Consider the following 27,177-nt stretch of genomic DNA (forward strand, 5'->3'; position numbering starts at 1 on the left):
ATCTCTCACGGTGTTGTGTGTGAAATATTCCTCAGGTCTCGTTCGCTCTCTTTAACCCTGTGTAATAAAACCTTTTAAGAATTCAGGAAAAAATGACCTTTTCTAATGACTGTTTTTAATTCATGAATATCGTGTGCTGAGCTGATAAATGTGCTGAAAGTGTGTAATTTAGAGACACATATTTATCTTTCTGAGCTTCTTCAGGAGAAATAAAGAAGTGAATTAAAGGAAATTGATGAGGGACGGAAGCTGAACTGGAGGAAGATCAAAACGATCATCATCATCACGATCATCTCCAGAGAAACTAATCATTGTTCAGGAACACACCTGACAAATCTCATTCATCAGCGATCACAGGGAGTCCAATGCTGGTTCCTGACAAAATCTCAAAAGAAGACTCTGAAAAGAATCACCAACCACTAAATATGGAAATATGGTTTTGTGAACAATTTTTATTAAAAATGCACAAAATTGTGAGACCTGTAATTTTCCTCATATATTTTGATTTGGTGGCACATGCATAAAATCACTAAGACGTTAGTATTCCTAGATAAACCGGAACGGTAAGTAAGCTGGCCTTTATTTGTGTAAGCGCACACAGACACTCATGAGCGTGAATGAATTCTCCGACAGGAAGATCCAGAGGAATCTTGGGAAGACTGTCACATAACTAAAGTAAACTTTCAGAGCTTATGTCATATGTCTATTTTAATTCATACCGACGGCTCGGAAGAAAGACGCCCGAAGTTCTCAGAGAGAGAGAGACACAATGTATAAATGGAGATTAATTCAGATTTTTGCTTGCTCAGTACTTACAAAACTAAAGCAATTTATATTCCTTCTCTTAACGATCCCTTTTCTCTGATTGCAGCAGTGTAATCTAATTGTAATTATGATAGCATCAGATTTATGCAGACGCTAACGTGATTGGAGTTACTCATTGCATTAGAAACTAATTTTTGATTAATGATGAAAGGGGTTGTGGAGAACGAGAAATGTTCGTGTTTTTTTATCTGTGACTGAAAGCGTCTGTTTCCTGCCTGCAGCACAGAGGGGCAGATATCAGAGACGAGGGGGCGGGGCAATCAATTACACACACACACACACACTCACACACACACACTCACACACACACACTCACACACACACACTCACACACACACACTCACACACTCTCTCAATCACACTCTCTCTCTCTCACACACACACACACACACACACACACACTCTCTCTCAATCACTCTCTCTCTCTCACACACACACACACACACACACACACTCTCTCAATCACACTCTCTCTCTCTCACACACACACACACACACATTCCTGTACATCTATCAAAGTGAGGACCGAGTCAATTAACCTGCAAAGCGAGGACCACCATTTCTGCTACAATTACTGGTACATCTATACTATTTTTCAACACTAGGTGTGTCCATGATTCAAGTTTTTAGCTCAGCTTCTTGAAAAAACACAGGGAAAGAACCAGCATTTTACCAGCGGAGTGAGGACATTTTCTAGGGGGCGCTATTGAGGCCATTTCTTACTTAATTATTTCAACTAACTTAAGTTTGCTTTTTTTGGCCATATTTTTGTTTTAGTGTGGACAGCTCAAAGTCCTTATTTAACTGAATTTTACTTCAGCTGAATAAGGACTTGCCTCATTATTTGATCATTATTTTCCTGTTTTCACATTAAAGCTCCTTTAAAAAAAAATCTATATTGTATAAAGTGCTAGAGAAATAAAAGGTGACCTGACAATTAATGCAAGTTTTAGTTTGAGTTTCATAAACAGTCTATGTAAACATGTTTAATTAATCAATGTATTTATTAGAACATGATTTTTCTTGCAGCAGACCTTCTTTTGAGAGTTACAATTGTATTATGAACAAAATTTTTGACATCCTTCCAAGTTCTGTCCTTCAGTGCCTCTTCCTCTTCAAGACACTTTACACAGTCAAGTTTTCCCGGAACCCGGTGCTCCGCCATGAATTTTCCCAATCGCTTATTTACAGCCCTTCTTTCTTCTTCTCGCCACGTTCTTTTCATGATTATCCTGGATGTTTCTACATATGACAAAAAATACCATATAGATTATGTGAGCTTAAAAACAGACACTAAAACATAGGTTTCTGAAACAGCTTTTGCTCAGTCACAGAAAGAACACTAATGTGGGGCTGCTTGATATGGTCAAAAAGTTATTCAATTCTCAAAGTAAAAAAAAAAAAAAACAGACTTAGCAGGGTTCCCACTCTTTCATGAACACCAGATTCAAGGACTTTCAAGGACTTTTTAAAGCACCGTTTATTTTATATCAAGCACCTATCAAATTCACATCACATATGGAGCGTCATGAAAGACCTCTTACGGTATTTAACATTTTTAATCCTCCAATAGCATTTGCATCCATTTTACCCCGGAAGAGGTACAGAATCATTTGTACATTAATTTTTGGAAATATATTAAAACTGTTTTCAGCTTTCTTATCCCTAATGTTAACAATTATTCCATACTAGTTTTGGTTTTCATTTGTTATGAATCATTACTTGAGTAAAAACATTATAATATAGAGAGAATATTATAAAATTACATTTTGCAATTGAATGAAAAAAAAAAGGATTATATGGATTGTAATTGTGGCTTAAAGTCAGAATATATACAATATATTATAGATAATATAGTAATTATTTTTCCTACTATGTTAGTCAATGGGGGCGAGATCTGTTTGGTTACTGACGTTCTTCCAAATATCTTTCTTTGTGTTCAGCAGAACAAAGAAATTCATACAGGTTTGTAACTACTTGAAGGTGAGTAAATGACGACAGAATTTTCATTTTTGGGTGAACTATCCAGCACGCAGATAAAATGTTTGATCGGCAAGGCTTTAAAACCCATGCAAATAATAAACTTTTGTGATTGTGAATAACTGCAGTGTCCTGTGAGTATAACTCTACCGCTGTTTTAATGTGATGTGAATGTATGTCGCTTTGTGCAACACAGTATGTTGAGACGGAGGACTGCAACTGACAGAAAGCACTATAGCACGATACAACGTTATTTCTTCAAAAGCAGATCGTGGAGACCTTTTAATCGTCCACGATCAAAATCGCACATCCCTATAAGAATGTTCATTTCAGACACAGCAAGTGTCACAGCTCAAATGTCCAAACCCCGCCTAATCACAAGCAAGGGGAAGTACTGCAATGGAAAACACTCTGAAACTGATTGTAAAATAATATTCCAAAGCAAATATACTACTAAGTTGGGCATGCTATAATTTTCACAAAATTTATTTCAAATTTACTTCAAGCACTTTCAAGGACCAGTATTTGTTTTCAAGTACTTTCCAGGCCTTGAATTCATGTGTACTTTCAAGGTGCGTGGGAACCCTGCTTAGTCTTCAAAGAATCAAGAACTGCATTGTGAATCATGAGTTCAGTGTTGTATACTGTAGCGAATCATGAGATTAGCATTATTAGTCCCTTACTGAATAGTCAAATAATTGTCCCATATATCATTAGTTTTATCAAATATCAAAATAACTAATTGCAGCTCTGTTGCTGAGTAATGACAGCAGGTATCCCCCTCCTTTTTAACTTTCTCCATATAATTAGAAAAATATCTAACTTATCAAAGATGCTGCAAATGAATTCCTCTTCTCAAGAGATGTTTAAAGATGAGGTTAATAGAGCATTTTCTTGAGCACTTCAACAGGTGTCTTCCATGTGAGGGTGACAGTGGGTTTTAGAGGGACATTCAAATGTCAGAAAGCTCTTGGGTTTCATCAGAAAGATGGTAATTTGTGTTCTGAAGATAAACGAAAGTCTTATGTGTTTATAACACCACAAGGGTGAGATTTTTTTTTTGATGAACTAACCCTTTAAAAGGAACACTTTTTTTAACAATAGGCTCATTTTCCATCTCTCCTGGAGTTAAACATTTGTGAACCAAATCCATTCAGCCGATCTCGATCTGGGGGTACCACTGTTAGCATAGCTTAGCATAGAATCGGATTGAATCGGATTAGACCAGTAGCATCTCACTCAAAAATGAGTTTCTATATTTTTCCTATTGAAAACGATTCAATCCGATTCTATGCTAAGCTATGCTAACAGTGGTACCTTCAGATCCGAAGATCAGCTGAATGGATTTGATTCACAAATGTTTAACTCCAGGAGAGATGGAAAATGAGCCTATTGTTAAAAAAAAGAAAGAAAAAAAAAAAGTGGAGTGTTCCTTAAGGATCAACTATCGTCCACTGTTTTGTGCTCAGTCATGCATATATTTGGCTCTGGTAGACAGTAACGGAGCGCAGCAAACACTTTAAACGAACATACCCTTCGATTTGGTTGTTGGGTTTCCTCTTTTTTTTCTCTTCGGAGAGGGCCTGTTGGCCTGGCTTGCTCTCCGGCTCTGATCTGCAACAGAAAAGCATTTGCACCTGTTACTTAGTGAATCCTCGGGTGTTGTTGGATCTTCAACATTCATCTGCACTGAAGGGTGTATTACAAATCCTTATCCTTTAATGTTACACGTTTCTCTGCTTTATACTTCATGCAACGTAATATTAAAAGACCAATTTGACTTTAACACATCTTTCATTAGTGAATGGCTGATTTATTAGGGTTCTATAACCAAAGGCAGGTTTTCTAAAAAAGGATTATTTGGCTTGATGTAAAACACTATTCAACTCACCATCCACATCCGAGTCTCCGTCCTCGCTGCTTTGGGCAGGCTTTTTCTTGGGGGAAAAGAGGTCTGAAAACCCGTCTGAAAAACAAAAAAACGTCTTATCAGGTCTTCTGCAGTGTAAAAAGACCTTCTGAAATCATGACCAGATCTCGAAGTAAAGCTGCATTTTTTAAAGATGATCCGAGATTAAACAACCACAAATGTGTGAACACTTAACATCTTTTGATGGACTGCTAGATTCACTCGTTCAGTAATTTGATGAACATTACATGCACACATATGCCTTGTGGACAAAGCTATGAAAAAAAAAATAGCGACGGGCTGTAAATCAGCTACTACTCAACCTAGGGCTGGGCGATACATCGCACACGACTGTCACGCGCATTTCGTCAGTAAAGCCGGTTCCCCGATTACCGCTAAATCGCCGTCACCTGCTTTCAAATGGAGCGGCATTTAATAGACAGAACCGTAGATCACTGACAAGCCACGCAATATCGCGTTCATTATCGAAGGCGATTCATCTGCGATAATGAACACAATGTTGCGTAGCTTGTCAGTGATCTAACTCAACCCCTTGTTTGCATTAAATTTGTTGCACTGCTTTTCTGTATCTAACATTGCCTAAAGAGCCTAAGTCAGGCTCTTATTTTAACTAATGCTGTGAGTATAAAAACCATACTGTATGGTGCCTATCGTCCACTGTTTTGTGCTCAGTCATGCATATATTTGGCTCTGGTAGACAGTAACGGAGCGCAGCAAACACTTTAAACGAACATACCCTTCGATTTGGTTGTTGGGTTTCCTCTTTTTTTTCTCTTCGGAGAGGGCCTGTTGGCCTGGCTTGCTCTCCGGCTCTGATCTGCAACAGAAAAGCATTTGCACCTGTTACTTAGTGAATCCTCGGGTGTTGTTGGATCTTCAACATTCATCTGCACTGAAGGGTGTATTACAAATCCTTATCCTTTAATGTTACACATTACGTTGCATGAAGTATAAAGCAGAGAAACATTAAAAGACCAATTTGACTTTAACACATCTTTCATTAGTGAATGGCTGATTTATTAGGGTTCTATAACCAAAGGCAGGTTTTCTAAAAAGGATTATTTGGCTTGATGTAAAACACTATTCAACTCACCATCCACATCCGAGTCTCCGTCCTCGCTGCTTTGGGCAGGCTTTTTCTTGGGGGAAAAGAGGTCTGAAAACCCGTCTGAAAAACAAAAAAACGTCTTATCAGGTCTTCTGCAGTGTAAAAAGACCTTCTGAAATCATGACCAGATCTCGAAGTAAAGCTGCATTTTTTAAAGATGATCCGAGATTAAACAACCACAAATGTGTGAACACTTAACATCTTTTGATGGACTGCTAGATTCACTCGTTCAGTAATTTGATGAACATTACATGCACACATATGCCTTGTGGACAAAGCTATGAAAAAAAAAAAATAGCGACGGGCTGTAAATCAGCTACTACTCAACCTAGGGCTGGGCGATACATCGCACACGACTGTCACGCGCATTTCGTCAGTAAAGCCGGTTCCCCGATTACCGCTAAATCGCCGTCACCTGCTTTCAAATGGAGCGGCATTTAATAGACAGAACCGTAGATCACTGACAAGCCACGCAATATCGCGTTCATTATCGAAGGCGATTCATCTGCGATAATGAACACAATGTTGCGTAGCTTGTCAGTGATCTAACTCAACCCCTTGTTTGCATTAAATTTGTTGCACTGCTTTTCTGTATCTAACATTGCCTAAAGAGCCTAAGTCAGGCTCTTATTTTAACTAATGCTGTGAGTATAAAAACCATACTGTATGGTGCCTATCGTCCACTGTTTTGTGCTCAGTCATGCATATATTTGGCTCTGGTAGACAGTAACGGAGCGCAGCAAACACTTTAAACGAACATACCCTTCGATTTGGTTGTTGGGTTTCCTCTTTTTTTTCTCTTCGGAGAGGGCCTGTTGGCCTGGCTTGCTCTCCGGCTCTGATCTGCAACAGAAAAGCATTTGCACCTGTTACTTAGTGAATCCTCGGGTGTTGTTGGATCTTCAACATTCATCTGCACTGAAGGGTGTATTACAAATCCTTATCCTTTAATGTTACACGTTTCTCTGCTTTATACTTCATGCAACGTAATATTAAAAGACCAATTTGACTTTAACACATCTTTCATTAGTGAATGGCTGATTTATTAGGGTTCTATAACCAAAGGCAGGTTTTCTAAAAAAGGATTATTTGGCTTGATGTAAAACACTATTCAACTCACCATCCACATCCGAGTCTCCGTCCTCGCTGCTTTGGGCAGGCTTTTTCTTGGGGGAAAAGAGGTCTGAAAACCCGTCTGAAAAACAAAAAAACGTCTTATCAGGTCTTCTGCAGTGTAAAAAGACCTTCTGAAATCATGACCAGATCTCGAAGTAAAGCTGCATTTTTTAAAGATGATCCGAGATTAAACAACCACAAATGTGTGAACACTTAACATCTTTTGATGGACTGCTAGATTCACTCGTTCAGTAATTTGATGAACATTACATGCACACATATGCCTTGTGGACAAAGCTATGAAAAAAAAAAATAGCGACGGGCTGTAAATCAGCTACTACTCAACCTAGGGCTGGGCGATACATCGCACACGACTGTCACGCGCATTTCGTCAGTAAAGCCGGTTCCCCGATTACCGCTAAATCGCCGTCACCTGCTTTCAAATGGAGCGGCATTTAATAGACAGAACCGTAGATCACTGACAAGCCACGCAATATCGCGTTCATTATCGAAGGCGATTCATCTGCGATAATGAACACAATGTTGCGTAGCTTGTCAGTGATCTAACTCAACCCCTTGTTTGCATTAAATTTGTTGCACTGCTTTTCTGTATCTAACATTGCCTAAAGAGCCTAAGTCAGGCTCTTATTTTAACTAATGCTGTGAGTATAAAAACCATACTGTATGGTGCCTATCGTCCACTGTTTTGTGCTCAGTCATGCATATATTTGGCTCTGGTAGACAGTAACGGAACATACCCTTCGATTTGGTTGTTGGGTTTCCTCTTTTTTTTCTCTTCGGAGAGGGCCTGTTGGCCTGGCTTGCTCTCCGGCTCTGATCTGCAACAGAAAAGCATTTGCACCTGTTACTTAGTGAATCCTCGGGTGTTGTTGGATCTTCAACATTCATCTGCACTGAAGGGTGTATTACAAATCCTTATCCTTTAATGTTACACATTACGTTGCATGAAGTATAAAGCAGAGAAACATTAAAAGACCAATTTGACTTTAACACATCTTTCATTAGTGAATGGCTGATTTATTAGGGTTCTATAACCAAAGGCAGGTTTTCTAAAAAAGGATTATTTGGCTTGATGTAAAACACTATTCAACTCACCATCCACATCCGAGTCTCCGTCCTCGCTGCTTTGGGCAGGCTTTTTCTTGGGGGAAAAGAGGTCTGAAAACCCGTCTGAAAAACAAAAAAACGTCTTATCAGGTCTTCTGCAGTGTAAAAAGACCTTCTGAAATCATGACCAGATCTCGAAGTAAAGCTGCATTTTTTAAAGATGATCCGAGATTAAACAACCACAAATGTGTGAACACTTAACATCTTTTGATGGACTGCTAGATTCACTCGTTCAGTAATTTGATGAACATTACATGCACACATATGCCTTGTGGACAAAGCTATGAAAAAAAAAATAGCGACGGGCTGTAAATCAGCTACTACTCAACCTAGGGCTGGGCGATACATCGCACACGACTGTCACGCGCATTTCGTCAGTAAAGCCGGTTCCCCGATTACCGCTAAATCGCCGTCACCTGCTTTCAAATGGAGCGGCATTTAATAGACAGAACCGTAGATCACTGACAAGCCACGCAATATCGCGTTCATTATCGAAGGCGATTCATCTGCGATAATGAACACAATGTTGCGTAGCTTGTCAGTTATCTAACTCAACCCCTTGTTTGCATTAAATTTGTTGCACTGCTTTTCTGTATCTAACATTGCCTAAAGAGCCTAAGTCAGGCTCTTATTTTAACTAATGCTGTGAGTATAAAAACCATACTGTATGGTGCCTTGCTAAAAGTAGGGGTGGTCCGAATACCATATTTTGAGCTTTGAAGCTCTGTAGAAATGATCATTTTTATTATCATTTCATTAAAAATACTAGTTACTAGCCCAGATAGCATGTAGTAATCGGCCCAAGCTCGGCTGCCCCGCGGCACCTGCGGCTCAGAATCGGCGTGTGTTAACCGGGCCGATTGTGGCCCGCAGCTCGCTCTGGGACATGTATATTTGTCAAGGCTGTAAAGCACTGGGCCGATTCCTGTTCACTGTAACTGGCCCAACTCTGGCTATAGAGATCTGTGCCACTTCTGGCCATGACTCGGCTTATGTTCAATCACAGATGGTTACAAAAGCAAAAATTAAAATTGTCTTAAAATTGACTTCCTGGTAGTATCTGATATGAATTAACTAACATTACACGTTTAATGTTGCGAATTTGTCAATAACAACATATCTGCGGTAAAACCTAATATAATAAAAGTGCCATATAAGAAAGAACATTCTCTAATATGTATAATATCAAATCCATTTATAAGTAATGTAGCAATTCATTATTTTATACGCTTTCATGTATTTTAAACACGCTTCACTGCGCGCTCAGGTGATTCATTCATGTTCACGTGCGTGGCAGGGGAGGGGTCTCGTACCTGTGCTAGTGGGTGAATCCGCCATGTTTGTGCGGTTTGAAGCGGACGCAAGCAAAACAATGGATTATTTACCAAGAGATATTAATGTATGGAGTCATGTAGAGAAAACAGTTCTTGTAAGCATCGACGCACGTTTACATTTGTAGTATTTTTACTTAGCAGAGGCTTATAAAGGAACTTTCTAAAGTTAACTTCACGTGGTTGCTGCGAACGCGGCTTGTTTGGCTTGTCTGAAAACGTTCGATATGCCACTACAGCTAATAAATGGACGAAATCTTTTCTATCTTTGATCTAAGCATTGATATGTGGATCTCGAGTTTTTATGCTGCATTACACTTAGATGAGCAACACTCCGATCTGCAAACAAAGAGCTGAGGAAGAGGATGATGACGGGCCTGCATTCACGAGAAAGAGCAGGTTTGTCTGTTTGTTTTTAGTTTCCACGCTAATAGATTTATATAAATGCAATTGTAATAAGCAACAGTTCTTTTACTCCATGTTTCTTCAAGAAGGTGAGTGAAGAGGATTTGTTTACTATCATAGAAGATCATTGTTTTCAAATAACCTCAATTAACTAAATACAAAAGCTAGTTACATAAGCTAGTTTCACTGATTTTGTTTTTTGTTATGATGAGAATGTGCTGCAATCCTATGCATTAGTATGTCTGAGATCATCTTCAGATGCTAAACTAGTTGCTTCTTCACTCAGCATGTTAAGACGCACAGAAATTAGTGATTACTTCTCATAACATCCCATAAATTGCTTTTAATATTTCTCTGTTGTGTAGTAATGAAGAGAAGTGTTATCATCGCTGAAGAAATTGCAGATTTGAATCCTCAGACACTGAGCAGTAAATAACACCATGGACACCATGTCCATGGCAAGATGTTGCAACTAGCAAGATGTTAGAGCCAATGAGAAAGCTGGTAAGTTAAAGTAAAGTTTGGCACATTCAGTTAGACCATGTTACTTTTATTAACAGATACTTGTATACTATTTGCTCTTTACAGGTTGAATGTAAACCTGAGTAAATGCCGCTACTTTAATGATTATTTCTAAGTTTACTGAGCGATGTAAACTGCTGTCATCCACGTCACATCATTGCTCTAATTGACGTTACCTGAAGAATCCTTTAAGCGTAGCAGATCTTCACAAGCGTCTGGAGCCAACTTATGTAAGTAAAGCAAAACATTTTTTTGTTTTTTTCTTATTTGATTTTTGTAAGGATATCTTCATGAAGAAAAGGTATGGGCAACATGTGTTGCTGCTTTTTGTTAAGCACACTGACCTGAGAAATGTGATTTTATTCCTACATTCATGTGAATAAACTAGCAGTAGCTTTATCTATGATTAGTAAACCTTTACAATCTTTCTTTACTTGCAGGCTGAACTGGATGCTTCTGAAGAGTTAGCTTCAACACTGAAGGTAACTTCAGTTGAGTTGACATGTAAGTTGCGTGATGTCTCCTCAGATAACTGGGCACAGACCTGACTTTCTCTTTTCTGCATCCACTGTTGGTAATACACTTGTGTGGTTTTGGTTTTCTAGGTTTGTACAAAGTTACACCATATCACTGAAACGGCACGCGTCAAGATTTCAGAGACTCTGCGTGACATTTTAAACGTTTATGATCTTCAGGTGAGTTGAAATGTGTCAACACTTACTACCTCCATCACTGTCTTCACTGTATATAAAATAAAGTTGGCTTGCTTGTTTAACATGTTAATTTTGGCTTGACTCTGAAGGGCGTGCATGATATCAACATGAAACACATCGTAGCCCTCCGTGCTCCTCAGTGTACCTGTGTGAGGAGGACCCACAATTCTTCAAGACTTGACATGTAAGTATTCAGTGCATTAACAGAATTGCTAGTATCGGTGAATGTAACGTTCTACTTTTAGTCTACTGAGTGAAACTTACAGTTGGACCCTCTATGCTTATTTCAGGAGGCGTTGGGAGAGCCAGACATCACTGATTCTGTCATTGTGGTCAACGAAAGCACAAGTCCTTCAAGCACTGCAGTTGTGATAGAAGATGATCTAAAGTTTTATAATAAAAGACTAATCTTCAAAAAAAATCTTCAATTGTACAGCTGGAGGTTTATTTTATTTATTTAGTTTTTGTTGTTTTTTGTCTTTTGAGTTAGTTTTTTTATGTAATGTCCTGCAGAGGTGCCTGATCCTGTTCCTGGAGATCTTCTTGCCTGCAGAGTTCAGCTAAGTTATTCAGCTCATTATTTTGCTAAGTACAACAGCAAAACTTTTTCCATTTACCAATGTATTTAAAACATTAAGTTTGTCTATACTTATTCAATTTTATACTCTGTGTATAAGTAAATACTAGGGCTGCCCCCTAATAGTGGACTAACCATTAGAAGAGACTTGAAGAGGCTTGGTCGACCAAGATTTTATTAGTTGGTTAGTCGCAGAAAAATACTCCACAGGAAGTAGCGAAGTCACGCAACGCAGTCGGTGAGGGACAGATCGTTAACGGCGGGAAATCCAGACATTCGTCTATCATTCATCGACCTCAAATATGGCTTATCACTTGAAACATGTAAGTAGTAGCAACTTTACAAGTCCACTAGCTCTAATGTTAGCCTAGTCCTATATAAATGTGCTCTATTATTTGGAATACATCTATATAAAGCTTGGAATGTCTTCAATTCAAATAGAAAATAAATATTCTCAGATTATGTAATCCATATGAAACTTGCATATATGCGATGATGAGTCAGCATTGTTGACTTAATCTCTGCAGCCGAAAACACAGAAAACATTATCAATGATTGAAATGTTTAGACAGTCTCCTTGCTGTTTTTTTCACGACACATTCATAATCGTTACATTTGCCGGTGCGCTGAGGCTAGCTTTATGCATGCGTTTGAGCGCTGATTAGGCTATGTATATATTAGATTAAAGGCTCATTATTATGATTTATGGCTTATTAATATAAATGTGCGATTAGTCGACTAATAGCTTAAATGAACGACTTGAAAAATCTTTAGTCGAGGGCAGCCCTAGTAAATACCAGTGTATAATTTTTCAAAATGTGGTAAATATTTACAATAATTGTATAACAACTGCTGTTATTTGATGTAATATAGTTTTGTAATTGTTTTGTAAATAAAATGTTTTCATGCCAACCAGATCACGTGAGTTCTTTACAAAGGGACATATAATTGCTTTCATAATAATGTGATGTTTGTATAGATTTAAGTAATGTTATTTATGTATTCTAATTTATATAATTAAAATGCAAGTAAGCGTTTTGGCTGGATATCAAATTTAAATGAAAAATGTATGAACACTATGTTAGATATATAAACGGGGCTGGGCCGTTTCTGGCGCGCTGTGCGCATTTGCGACGGCCCGATACCGGCTTGGTTCCGGCAGCTTTGGCATGGTAACGGTTGCCGCGTCTGGCCCGATTGACTCGGGCCGGAATCGGGCAGTGAGTACACCAGGCATCTGGTCCGAGTGCAGCAGAAGGAAGCGGGCCGAGTGGTTAGTCTCCAGCAGGCGAGAATCTAACCAGAACTGGCCCGATTGTATTTTGCTATCTGGGAGGGTTTACTGGGATTTTTAAAGTCACTATACAATTCCAGAACAATAATTTATCTATTTTTTTTATTTATTAGTTTACCGACTTAATGCAATCACTCTACCGGTGTGAAAATGCCATAGTTCTGAAACTGGGACTTAACTCTTTTTGGTTTAGTTCACTTTCACAAGCCAATATTTTAAAGCGTACCAAAATGTGTTTATTCAAGTCACATGCATTTACAACTGTTCTCTTATTAGTCAGTTTCCTCTGTCATCCATTAAAATGACTGACAAGTTCGCTCCACAAGCTTATTGCGCCTTAATCTGTGACCGTCAAGACACACGCAAACACTATAGGGATGTAGCCGTCATTCCCGTTGATGAATTATACCACGAAGTTGCACACAGTCGCAAAGCATGCACAAGTACTTAAAATTAAAAGCAGCCTCTGACCACGAATGTCATTGCCTTTCACTTTTATTTTTCCAAACTTTTTGAAAGATCACCTAATGAAAGGTTTGATTATTGTGTTTGTGAGAGGAACTGTAAGCAAGCAGAATACGGATGTTCTGCCGTTAAAAACTAAAATTAGAATTGATTCTTAAATTCTCTAAATCATTCTAGAACTCCTTTTTCTGGGAGGGGCTTTAAACACAAAGTTTACAACTCTCTATATAGACAAATCTGAAATGTTAAAATTTAAAGCTTACCCTCATCGACCTCTCTTCCTCTCTTGACTCCTTTTTTTGTTTTTCTCTGTGAAACAGAAGTTGATGTGGGACTGTCACCTGTAAGTAATTAAAAACAATCAAATATTACTGCTTGGTTGTCTTGAAAAGTCATACGAACATACTTTTGATTAAAAGAGCTATATTTTTTTAAACAAGAACTGCATATATCAGCGTAATCACTAAAAGTACACACTCCTCACTTACGTTCACATAAAAGCAGTGAGTTAACTGCTGATGTACTTTGTGACTATGGTCACCTAAATAAGTGTTAATGTTTAGCTGTTTAAGATTCTTCCACCAAATAAATGAATGGTTTTCTCTTAAAAATGACCACAGTGGCTAAAGTTACTATTTAAAATATAAAGATGTAGGACTACACAATACAACTGCATTTAAAATAAACCAGAGCTTATACATACCACATACTGAAGGATGAAGCGTGTTAAGGTTCTTCCCTCTCAAGGTCTCAGTGCCTTGCTCCATTGCAAACAGAAGCTTACTTATCTTAGCAATTTGAAAAGTTTTGTCAGTCTGTCGGTAAAAGTCATGGTGAACTCTGATGTCATGACCCATGAACCTTGCGACTTGCTCCAGCTCTTGTTCACTAAGGTCCAAGAGTTGGCAGAGTGTGGCAACCTGTTTTCTTAATTTAGTTGACCTTAGGAGTTCTGGGTTTTCTGCTTTGCTTTCTTCTGCATATTTACGCAGACAGTCACATCCACGTATGTTTGTCATGACACCGGGTCTTGCAAAGAGATAAGGATTATCAGCAGGTACACCAGCTTCTTCTCTTCTTTGAACTAGCAAATCGATCGACTCTTTCATTCTCTTTGTCAAAAAAACAGGAACCTTCTTCCCTCGTTTCCCCCTGATTTCAATGCGGATTAAGATTTTGCTGAGCTCCTTTTCTAGTGGTGTCAATGTCTCGTAGATGTCCTTATTAATGGCAGTACAAGAAATGTTTGCCTTCTTGTAAATGTCAAGGGTCAAGCGTGATGCTTCCCCTTCACGACGTTTGTTAAAAATAATGACCTGTGCCAGAATACTTTCATTTAAAGCCTTGTATGCTTTTATATTCATCTGCTCCATCAGTGCAGCTCTTGCTTTATCCTCTACTGTCCTCAGATGATCTCTTAGACAAATCACATTTTTGGTAAGAGGGATGTCATCTTCTCTGTTCCACCTTTTCTCTTGCATAGTTTGGTGAGCAGTGATGGAAACACTGTTTCTCCAGTTTTTCTCTAGAAGTTCGAAGAATTTTTTTGCTTTTTTCTCAGCCAGATCATTATCATTCATGAGGGCTTGTCCGATCATGACCTCCACTGCCCCTTTGAGACAGAATCCAATTTTGACAGCAGTTGATGGTTTACCAAATTCATTTTTACCAGGGCTAAACTGTGTAAGATGTTTTGCTACGTTAACAACAAACTGAAATTTAGATGGGGTACACAAGTCTGCAAGGCTTTTGACACTTTTGTCCATTTCCTTTGCTACCAACATGAACCGTCCAAGCTCCCTCATTTTCTGAGCAATGTACTGGTGCCTCGACTTCACGCGACCATGTTTTCCATACAGGGATTCACCATACTTGCATATTAGAGAATCAGTTCTGATGTGAAACGAAACATCATCCTGACGCATATTATTGATGATCCTCTGAATTGCATCTGAAGAAACGGCTATAGGAAGCAGGCATGCAGCACGGCTCTGTACTCTCCCTCGTGTAGTTTTTGTCTCATCTTTTACACATGACTTCTTGGTTTTGCACGAAGACTCATGTCTCCACAGGTCATTTTTTCGAAACATACCGAAACAATACGGGCAAGGCAAATAATCCTTGACAGAGGCTTCATCAGAGGGCTGCTTCCAAGTCACTATTTGTCCCCTGCCTTTTTCCAGAACTTCTGCATTGTGTTTAAAGTCTCCTTTATTCCGCAACTGTTCTAAAAGGATCTTTCTTTCTTTTGACCGTAATGGAAAGCTGAAGGCATATGCCACATCTTTGATTTCGATATGCTTTCTCTCTAAATGCCTTGAAATCTTTGAGTGTGCTTGGTTACAGTACAGGCAATAATGTTTTTTGTCCCAAGCTCGTTTAAAGTCTTCCCTTTTTGTACAAGTTTTTAAGGTCACAGTTGATTTGCCCTTATTGCTTTTGTTTGTCTTGTGATGTTTTTTGTGTCTTTTCACATAAGTTACAGGGTTTTTTTGTTTTTTATTGGTGCACTTGCCTCTTATCTGATCTTCATCTTCACTCAAAGTTTTGTCTGAGCATTCACGTTCTTCTTCACTGGACAGGCTCTTACATGATGCACCCTTGGTTGGGCTCAAATCTTCACTGCTCAATGATGCACTCTTGGGATCTGGATTGTAATCTGGGTCTAATCCTCCACAGCTGGAAACCTCAGATTCCATGGAGTCACTCTCTGGCTCCTCATGAATATCTTCTGACTGTAAGATAAAAAAAAGTAATCATCATGAGATAAAGAGTAACTTCATAAAGACACTTTACCATCATAGTTTTGAAGACAGGATATCTAAATTACTGATAACAAATTAGGTCAGTTGTAAATTTGTATTATATGCAGGGGTGCACGTGGCTTTTGGTCTGGCTCTCAAGGAAGCACCTGGAGATGCTGCTCAGTGCTCACACTTTACACATATCCTACAAGCTGTTGTCAGCACAAATTAAATTAAGTATTGCTTTATGTTTTTCAAGTAAATTTGTGCATTTCGGTGCAGACATTAAATAATGTAAAAGAAGACTGTATAGTCGTCACTATATACATTAAATGTAATTAATTAATACAATCTATCTTTGCTAAAGCTACAAAAGTGATTTTCTCTTTCTCTTTTGTTGTTCGATTAAGATTGGTGGTGACAAACAGTTGCTGTTGGCTGCTGTCACTTTAAGACAAATGCATGGATATAATGATACACATCTGGTTTACTTTCCCAACTGTTTACAACACAGTCGACACTTTATACTTGTCTAAGTGGATGCTGCACACTGGTGGTGGAGGAGGAGAGACCCCTGATATGATTGTAAAGCACTTTGGGTGTACAGTAGTACATAGGAAAGCGCTATATAAATGCCTCATTCATTCATTCATAAGGTACTGCCCTAATCATGATCGCTATCTTACAAGAAATGGAGTAAAATCCTACTCCAGCAAGTAAACATGTCCGTGTTCCTGTCCCTAATAATGCCAAAAATGTTGGTACTCAAAAGAGCCTACCTCCATGTTTTCTGGTGTGTATTAGGGGTGCAACGGTTCTCGGTAAAAAATCGAACCGTCCGGTTCTCCACTCACGGTTCGGTACGCACTTGCCCCGCGGTCCATCTCGAATGACGACGCATCTATTGGTTAATATGGTTTGTTTAAAACAGCAACGTGGAAAACAGACAGACAGAGTTCAGATAATGTATGTTTCAGTCGATGGATGCTCAAAACGTTACAACAACGATAATCAGAAAGCGTGGACAAAACAGTCACTCTTTGTAAACTGTTCACTGCGAGTGCCGTATGCTCTAATGTCCAGTCATTTACGCCGTCATCACCCGAGCACAGGTGAGACCTGAACAGCACACGTTGCTATCTGTGTTTAAGCTAAACTCATTTAAGCCTTGCTGATTTAAACCTTTAAGAACAAGACGCGAAAGAGAGCCCTCGCGCTGTGAGAAGATTTGTGTGCGCTCATCCGACGCGCGCACACGCTTATTTCAGTCAGCGCGCAAATACTGAGTTCTCTTTCGAGTCTTGCGCTTCTGCGGACAAATTCATACTAAAATGATGTCAACATGCCCGTCTTGAGAGTATCCTAGCAAACATAGTCGGTTCTGTCTTAAGTGAACGTATATTAGTCGAGAAAGACAGCGCATGTGTAACAGTATATGTACTGGATCGTGCATGTCTTGAAGGGAAAAAACTATTCCTGCTGCCTGTATTTAATGTTAAATCAAACAACAAATGACAAGGAAATCACTCACTGCTCTTGACTGAATAGTTTTTGTAACTTAAATAATGATTAATCTTTATTTATTTTATACAGTAAAGATAATATGCAGTGTTATTTTATATTTGATTACTTTATCCATTTTCTGTACCTGAAAACTACTGTTAGATTCCTGAAAAACCTGAAAAGCACTGTTTATTTTATTTGAATATTTGCTTTATTGTACTTATTTGTGATGTTGCTTGTAGCTTGATTGTTTGTTCTTATTTTCTTTATTTTTATTTGACAGTAGTCCAATTTTCCCTAAACATAGCACATACCGAACCGTACCGAAACCGTGACCCTAAAACCGTGATACGAACCGAACCGTGAGCAATTTGAACCGTTGCACCCCTAGTGCGCATCATTAATTTTTACCACACACACGCACCAGTTATGTGCAGGCTAAGAAGCAAATACATGTATAAAGTATAACAAGGCTGGGTTGCTTAAACTGTCCATCATATTAAAAACTGCTAGGCTATATAAGATAATTGTAAAAAAGTGTATTGTATTTCACCAGATTCTATAGTGTAAACATATTCAAGCGAGGAGATGCCAGATGCACAAAAAAAAAAACAAAAAAAAAACCGCATATTCGAATACCAAATTTGAAAATCGAATACCAACCTACAACACGAATAATCGAAAATTCTGGTCCAGCCCTAGTAGAGAAACTTTCGCAACACTGCATGCATAGAAAGCTGCCTCTCAAAATTTAATAGAGCATGATACTAAAACGAGATCCCTTCTGCATCTTTTTGCACTTGAATGGAGTAATACTAACCCTTAACCTTTAGACCTACAATATGGGTGCACTAATGTGAGATAAAGGATTGGTTCACATTCAAATGAAAATTGTCTCATTATTTCCTCTCCCTCAAGCCATCTGAGGTGTATATGACTTTCTTCTTAAATAATTTAAAAATATGGCTCTTCTAAGCTTTGTAGTGGCAATGAACAGTTACCACCAGTTTGAAGCTCAAAAAAATGCACCCATCATAAATGTCCCCCACACGGCTCCGGAAGGGTTAGTAAAGGCAGTATGAAGACAATCCATGTTTTAAGAAAAACATCCATATTAAAGTCAAATATCGAGCTTCTGCTAGACTGCCTTACATATTTAACTGCCTTGCGCAGTTTAAAAAGCTTTAGCTACGTCCAACATCATATGTTGCATCATTTATGCTTTATCTTTAAGTTAAATATGTAAGGCAGTCGTGCGGAAGCTCGATAATTAGTCTTAAATATGGATGTTTTTCTTACAAAAACCCACAGATTGTCTTCAGAAGGTGTTTATTAACCCCTCCGGAGCCGTGTGGAGGACGTTTATGATGGATGCACTTTTTTCAGCTTCACACTTTGGTAACTTTTCACTGCCATTATAAAGCTGGGAAGCGTCAGGATATTTATTAATATAACTTTTATTGTGTTCATCTGAAAGAAGAAAGTCATATACACACAGGACGATGGAGGGAGAGCAAATCATGGACTTGTTTTAGTCTCAAACGCAACTCATGCTTTAACTCAAGATTATCTGTGCTTAAGTTAAGCATGAATTAATTAGTGCATTAGTATAGATCTACATCTGCTATACTGAAGCTGCCTAACAGTCATAAATTGTGATCTAGCAGCAATAATTCAGATTAACGACTTATTACGAAGATTCACACTGGTTCAATCAAATCACAATTGTTCTCTCATCCTCAACATATAATGGTCATTACAGATCGGGGCCGGATTCACGAACATCTTCTTAACCCTCTGGAGTCTGAGGCTGATTTGGGGCCTGGAGAACTTTTGACATGCCCTGACATTTGTGCTTTTTTCAGTTGTTCATAAACATATTAATGGAAAAAGTGTCATTACACTGTATTCAGCACAAACTAGGCTACAATAATATGTGAGGAACATGTATGTACATGTTTGTGTTTTTGAAGGAATAACATTTATGCGTGGTTGTTGAAAAAACAAAAAACTTAAGTCACTGAAATAAGGCCAAAAAAAGTATAATAAATCTGTGTTCATAAGACTTTAGGGTATTGGAGGTTGTAGACTAGAGTTTTTGCTTCAAAATTATGTAAAAATTATGCTGCCTACTCCTTCATATTTAACAATATATTGATTTAGTTTTTGTAAGACACTTTTTGCCAAGAAACACAGTATGCAAGGAGGCGTGAATCACCACTGAAAATGGGCCATTCTCACCTGAGAAGACAAAAGAATTGGATAGTAATGAGCTGAAATGACTTGCATATTAATGAGGCATTTCAGTCAGGTAGGCTGTGAAAAAAACCTTCTGTGATGTCTCAAGCTCATTATGATATATGAAACATACAGAAAAATATTATTACAATATAAAGTAATGGTTTTATATTATACTTTAAAATATAATGTATTTCTGTGATGCAAAGAGTCTGAATATAGGCTTTTAGTTTAAAAGCATGCACATTTGGAGAAATATTGGATTCTCATATGCTTATGTCAATTTTCTATACAGAGGAGTTATTTTTATTTAATATTCACTGTCATTACTATGAGCGCTGGTGTTTTCAATTCATCCTTGAAGTCGGAGGGCGCTCTGTGCATTTTAGTCCACAAATTCATCTAAAAGAAGAAGAGGCTATTCCATGAATGGAGTTTCCAATACATACAGCAGCCGGAGGGCGCTAAAGAAACAAAAACTCATCTAAACTTCATCTGTAGAAGACAAGTAAACAGGAAGTAACTGCATGTCTTCTAGAGATCGCTAACCATGACTTTTACAACCAGATAAACACTTTTCAAGACAATAAATACACGATTGAGATAATAAATGCATGTATTGACTGAATTAGCGTCTGAATAGCGCTGGCTCCGTGGGCGTGGCCGCATTAGCAGATAATGAGCTGAATCACGGATTTCTGACATGGCTCTCTTTTCATACAGATTACATAAACAAAGAAGGTTTGTTTTCGATTTGACTTACATGATTTAAAACCTGACATCTTAACGTTTTTTTAGACATAAGTGTAATTTTTTTGTCATTAGTATTCACTAAGTTACAGTTCATTTTCTGAGAACTATCAGATTGGAGTTCGTTCAGAGGGAGAGGAGAAATCACGCATCATGTTAGTTTTCTTTATTTTACAAAAAGCACAAAATTCTGTTTTTACTCTGAGTGTACACAAATGAAAGAAGATATTCCACAGATTAAAATGGTGTATAACTCTTAATTGTATGTGCAACATTGACGGAGTATTTTGAGTCTCTTTCACACTGATAAGAAAAAAAACACGGTGGTATCGCCGGCGATACCGTCAGACCTCAGAGTGTTAAGAAAGAAGTTAAGAAAATTCTTAAGATAAATACTAAGAAGTTCTTAAGAATGTTCCTAAGTGCAATTCTTGAAAAATTCTTAAGAAGATCTCAAATATTTTCTTAAGAACATCTTATTTTTTTTCTTACGAATAAAATTAAAATGGCTATGGCTACAAAAAAATGTATTATCGCCACATTTTAATTGTATCACTTTATTATAACCCACTTCTTTAAAGACATTAAACCCGACATTAACCGTCAAAAGAGAATACTCTCAGAAAAGATAACAGGGATGACAAGAAACGACTGATTGCAAATGATCCGGAAGCAAAGAATCGTAGCGCAACCTTATCACGTGAAGTGGAGAGGACTTTTTTGTTTTTCGCTGCAAATTATCTCTCAGAATATGTGTCAGATACATTACTGAGTTTCTTAGTAGCCTATAAAGTCTAAGCAGAGCATGATGAGGAAGCGTGAGAGGATCTGCTCGATCTCTAAGAGGCCTTTCTGGCTCTATTGACACTTCCATCTGGAACACACACATCTAATTAGCCAAGTATACTAGATTATATAAGTAAAATATTTAAGTAGTTACACAGTTTAATATAAGTTTTATAATTTTGTAAGGTTTAATATTTGAAAAAACCATAAATTTCATTAAAAATCTTACCTTTTGGGGATTTACGAACAGTATTCAGTTATCCTAACTTTAAGAAGTTATTTAAGATGATTTTTAAGAACATTCTTTTCAAGAATTTGAAATTTTCTTAAGTTTTGTCTTACGAACAATCTTAAGAAAAAAGATAAGAACATTCTTAAGAAGATTTTTTTGGGAATACAAAATATTCTTATCTTTTTTCTTAAGTTAAAAAATAAGAAGAAATTGGCAGTTAAGAAGAATTTTATTCTCAAGAATGTTTCGTGAATCCGGCCCCTAGACATCTTTGGAATGTTATAAGTTTGTGTTGTATCATTTGAAATTTGTTTCCTTAATTAAATTTGTTACTAACAAGTACATTTGTAAATACACATACCTGTGTTGACTTTGCTTCCATGGTTACCTAGACAACAAAGATTGAAAAATTATATATTAGTTTAAATTAAATAATTCCAGTCACAGGCTACAATAAATAGCAGGCTATACAGGAGTACTAGACAGTAATGTTTTAGTATTTATTTATATGACAATAAAACCTAAGTATACACTAATATACTACATTAAAAATTACAAACATATTTATTCTGTAAAATTGACAATGTATAATATGCTCATAGTGAAGTTGTTACACAGATCCAAAGGCTTTTCTCTGACTTGTATTTGTTATTGCAGTTCAGTCGTCAGTAATTATGTATTTAATTTGTTCTTAACTTACTCTAGCTCATCTGTAGGGAGAGTCTCCCGCACAGCGCGCGCTGATCTCTCCCCTGCCTTCCCTTCCCCCACCGCCACCGCCACCCCCATCCCCCACTCAAGAGGCCTGAGCTCATTAACAGTACCTGCGCTCATTAACAGTACTTAATTAATAGAAAAATAAAAAAGTCTGAGACCATAAAATCTTAAACCTTTGTAAGAGTATATATAATTATATAAATGTATGCGCAAATGTTCGGCGGTTCCCATCGGCACTATCCCTAATAACCCTTCGCCCCCCCACTCCTTAACATCAAAGTTACAAAAACAGAGAATACTACAGATAATAAAGATCATAAAATCTCACCCGCTCTGTAAAGGCTGCGCATCGATTATGATGAGCTCGTAGTCGCTCCAGTCTTCTCTTAAACCGCTCCAGGCCGCTGCCACTCTCCTCCGTCATCTTAACAAGAGTGCAGGTCGAGTGCAGGTCGAGGGCAGGGGGCGGGGCGATCAATTAACACGTTTGGGATTGAAGGGCAGCTCAGAGTCTGTGTTTCAGCTCAAAGTTTGTGTTTAAAGGTAGCTCAGAGTGCCTCGCATTATTCAATACTACATTTAATATTAATAATTAAACAGTTCATTAAATTACATATTAACATTTTTAAATTGCCGTTTATTACTACAGTTCTCTGTAAATTAATTGACATACTACAATTCCTCTGTTAAAAGAAAAATGTAACAATGCACATAAATTTAAAAACAGTACTTTTATTGGTTAAGTATATGCAAAAGTATATGCAGTATATGCAGCAGGGCTTACTGAGTTACTAGTTTGTAGGCTCATATAAAGCCAGCTAAAACACAAAGTAAAATGGATGTACACCAAACCGTTACAGCTACTGTGAGGGTACAGAGACTCTAAAAGGTCCAACTACAGGTCATGTGAGTGACCAAAATATGGAATTGGATCCAAAGCTTTTATTATACATGGTGGCCTTAAACAGATCTTTCAGTGTGAGACTATGAGACTATAACAACAAACCATGATCTTTTCCCAAATTTTCCCAATATCTTTTATCAATCCAACTACATCAGAATTAAAATGTCATCATGGACCATGTATTTAGGCCCCATGTCTAACCTTAACCATAATCGTAACCCTAACCTAACCTTTATCCTAACCCTAACCCTAACCTAACTTTAACCAAATACTAACCCTAAACTAACCTAACTTTAACCAAATACCAACCTAAATATGTACTCACACTAGACAGTTGGCACGGTATGGAGAGATCACACTCATCCAACTACAGTTTTTTTCAATTGCTAGCAAGCATTTACCAATACTTAAAGTATTTTCTAAACTCTTAACACAGCAACACACATACATCACACAATTAGCCAAATAGTTCATTTTCTGCCCAAAACCATATTTTGTTAAATAAACTCAAACTCTACATTTCAAAATGCTAAAAACCTTTTTCAGCACATACTAACTCTATCAAAACACAGCAAACCTGATTCAAAATCGAGCCGTTCTGCCAAAACATAATCATTGCGATTTGATTGACTATATGTTCACTGTTATATGTTTAAAACTGCATTAATTGTCATGTTGTAGTTCTACCTGCAGAAAATATGAAACCCATAGTTTTTAAAATTCAGTTTCCTTTTACTGCAGTAAAAGTATAATGCATGTAAGCCATTCTATATTTTTGGTTGAGTGTTGAATGTGTGCATTCTTGGCAACAGAAGTGAGTCATTACTTTATAGAATGTACAGTAGAAAAAGAGAAGAAAGAATTGCTCAGGGCACCTGCTGGTCAAATGAGTCCCCAATGCAGAACTTCAGTTGCCACCTCTGTTGAAATCTCTTTCTGAGGGAGGGTTTGTGGTGTTGATGACGCACTCATAGAGGGTGGGATGGTGTCCACTTGGTAGCTAGTGCACTACGCAGACCACATATTCTGTATATATGGAACAATACTAGTGGAATCGATGTAGTAAAACCGTTACCGTAGTATAAAGCTTTTACTGAAATGAAAACATGATATTGCTGACATTGATCAACAACAAATCCAACATACATGGTCTTTGGTTATTATGGAAGCTTTTTTTCCTCCACAGAATAAAAAAGCGTAAAAGGTTATTGTGACTTTTTATAAAAAATATTTTTTATTTTGCAATTGTGAGTTTACATCTCACAGTTCTGACTTTTTTTCTCAGAATTGTGAGATATAAACTAGGAATTGAGAGGAAAAAAGTCAGAATTGTGAGATAAAAAGTCACAATCTTTTTTTATTTTCTATGCATAGCAGAAATAAGCTTTTATAGGTTCTACATGTGTAAGGGGGAAAACCATAGAGAAAACCATTTTTTTCCAGTACTACTGTTGTTGCAAAAGTACAGGTTTTATCCTATATTTAAAGATTGGAACATTGGGTCTTCTTTTCTGACTTGCGGTGTTTAAGCATTTGCAAATAAGATGAGAAAGATCCATGATTTTGGTATGAGGTAAGCTTATATGAAAATAAAATTTAAGCATTTTAGAAACGTGTTAATTGACTGTATTTTGTGTGAAAATGACATGAATTGTGTTAATGGTGTGGCCACAACAGACGGATGTTCTGCTAAATGTGTTTAGAGTTATGAAAATGTGACTACAGATTGGACAGATGTATGTTAGCAGTTGAAAAAAACTGTAAACAGACTTTGAAGATCAAACATGCTCGGGTGCGGTTCAGATAACCTAGTGTGAGTACACCTTTAGAAACAATGAACTCAGGACGTCAGTGGAAAAATGCATATAGTTCCTAATATATATCATATACCTACTATATTGCTAAATGAACACAGTTTTCCATATCAACAGAAAAATATCCTGGGATAACCTTCACTCCAGTTCAAGAAAATATATATTGTTGTGACTTATGAATTTGCACATGATTTGTCTTAAAGCATATTAAAAACATCACATATACATATAAACAACATAAAAAAAACCTTGATTTTCACCGCAGGGGGACTTTAAGAGTCAAATCAGAGTCGGGGATGTTGCTCCATGTCTATATCCTGATCAGCTAGCTTTTGCAGTGCTGTGCTAACTCAGAGGCTTGAGGAGGGATGTAAACATTCACCAGCTACGAGTGGACTTGAGCCCAATCAGTCAGTTGTCTCACAAGGTAGCCTAATGAGTGAAGTCTGTGGCAATCATCAAGAAAAGTTAGTTTTGTAAATTGTAGTGCTGTAATGCATTTAGCAGTCAGACTGCAAACAGCCCCTTGCCTCTCCCCCCCACACACACATTACACAGAAGGACACAGAAGTTTAGCTAGGTGTGTTAAACTAAAATGAAACGGCAATTTACTAAAATTTGTGTCAAAAAGACATTGTTGGACTATAACTAAATAACTGCAGTGTTCAACTCTAAGCCCCGTCGTCTCCTGTTATAATCATTGAAAGTAAACCAAACTAGATTTTGTTTATTTCATATGGTTTCATGTAGTACCTGAGTCATACTATGACCAACCATTGATTTTACATACTGTCCACTAATGTACTCTCACTACTGATTTCAACAACATGCTAATGCTGTTCTTATTATTGTGTTCTTAATGCTGTTTATGATGACATACATGCTTATGTTCTGCTTAAACAGTGCTGTATTCAAGCAAGTGTAGTTGTGTTGGCCTATTTGATATCAGATGCATTTTAGGCTAGGCCCACTTGATTATCTTTATGTCCACCTACATTGTAATTCCTAGCTATGCTAGTGGACCAGCAAGATCATGGAAAACTCTAGCAGTGAATACAAAGGCTTGCAGTTAATGGAGAGGGCTTCAGCAGGAGGGTGGTAAAGCCTGTTTGAGTGTGTGAGGGTGCTCAGTAAATTTTCTTAATTAAATGTAGGGTTACCAACCGTTCCGTACAATACGGAATCATCCCGTATTTAAGAGTTCAAAGCAGCATTATTAAACCTATACGGAACGCAGTTTGTCCTGTATCAAGCTACATGGCAATTAGAGAGTCGATTATACATTTACAGTTTGTAATGTGCGGCCAGGGAGTGTACTGTAACTAAATCATAGACAGAGTTTGTGTACGTGTGTGTGGGGTGGGTGTGCGAACCACTGGTTTAGCAAAGTCCGCTCACGTGACAGTGACGGATCTTTCCCACTGGTTGTTGCTACGTTACCTGGATGACCTGAAACATCCAGGCAGGATGCTAGATGACAGCGGCGGGAGGTTTATCTTGCAGTGAGTAACGTTATTATTATGAATCATGATGGCAAATTGCCCACATTGTAGAAGAAAAAAACGTTAACAAAAACATAAAACAGAATGGGAGACGGAGAACCCATTGCTTGGTGAAGTCAGGGGAAATATGTATATGGAAAATTGCAAGTTATGTCGGAGAGATTTCTTTGTAAGCCATAGTGTAGTTTGCGACGTAAAATAACACGACAGAATGACCAACAGCAAAAGACCCACTTTGAAAATAAAAATACCATATTCTTAAATGTACATAATCTATTTCTCATAATTTTTGCATTCACAATTATGTGGTAAAATTTGCGCAGACAGGGGTTTGTGTGTAATGTAATGTGTGTGACATTTTAAAATTACATTAGAATTTGTTTTAGAATTAAATTATTCATAAATAGATCAAGTAAAATTAATATGCTAATATCTAAAATTAACATTTAACATTTATTAAAGGAAAAAAGTTATTTTGTCAAATACTACAGTATATTTTGAGTGTCTCTTATACTGTACCTTATTTATACTTAAAGTACCAAGACTGTCCCGTATTGTTTTTTGCTGCAGTTGGCAAACCCTAATTAAATGGC

General features: G+C 37.5%; 1 protein-coding gene and 1 long non-coding RNA gene across 3 annotated transcripts; one reads left to right on the forward strand and one right to left on the reverse strand.

Moving 5' to 3' along the window:
* Nucleotides 1–1,400: 1,400 nt before the first annotated feature.
* Nucleotides 1,401–26,057, reverse strand: LOC137011638 (serine-aspartate repeat-containing protein D-like). 2 transcript variants are annotated; one of them, XM_067374661.1, is made up of 11 exons: nt 22,693–26,057; nt 22,009–22,035; nt 8,076–8,150; nt 7,718–7,798; nt 6,964–7,038; nt 6,606–6,686; nt 5,829–5,903; nt 5,472–5,552; nt 4,697–4,771; nt 4,339–4,419; nt 1,401–2,067 (listed from the first exon to the last, which is right to left on the reverse strand). In XM_067374661.1, exons 1-11 carry the CDS (start codon nt 22,712–22,714, stop codon nt 1,832–1,834), a joined length of 909 nt encoding a protein of 302 aa, XP_067230762.1. In that variant the 5' UTR covers nt 22,715–26,057; the 3' UTR covers nt 1,401–1,831. The 2 variants fall into 2 exon arrangements, with proteins under 2 accessions (XP_067230762.1, XP_067230761.1); XM_067374660.1 differs by lacking the exons at nt 22,009–22,035; nt 22,693–26,057 and adding exons at nt 13,658–13,735; nt 14,098–14,536.
* LOC137011492 (uncharacterized) lies at nt 8,410–11,448 on the forward strand. Its single transcript, XR_010893477.1, has 7 exons — nt 8,410–9,817; nt 10,189–10,327; nt 10,412–10,575; nt 10,786–10,849; nt 10,951–11,040; nt 11,148–11,242; nt 11,349–11,448. It is a non-coding gene; the product is annotated as an uncharacterized lncRNA (long non-coding RNA).
* Nucleotides 26,058–27,177: the final 1,120 nt, after the last annotated feature.

The sequence above is a fragment of the Chanodichthys erythropterus genome, chromosome 21, assembly GCF_024489055.1.
Source record: "Chanodichthys erythropterus isolate Z2021 chromosome 21, ASM2448905v1, whole genome shotgun sequence".
Taxonomy (NCBI): domain Eukaryota; kingdom Metazoa; phylum Chordata; class Actinopteri; order Cypriniformes; family Xenocyprididae; genus Chanodichthys; species Chanodichthys erythropterus.

Excerpts from the sequence above, each read along its gene's own strand:
- LOC137011638 (XM_067374660.1), bottom strand. The coding sequence starts at position 14,503 with ATGAAAGAGTCGATCGATTTGCTAGTTCAAAGAAGAGAAGAAGCTGGT. Across the intron at positions 7,039-7,717 it reads CCCAACAACCAAATCGAAGG|ACGGGTTTTCAGACCTCTTT; the intron begins GTATGTTCCGTT and ends TTTGTTTTTCAG. Across the intron at positions 4,772-5,471 it reads CCCAACAACCAAATCGAAGG|ACGGGTTTTCAGACCTCTTT; the intron begins GTATGTTCGTTT and ends TTTGTTTTTCAG.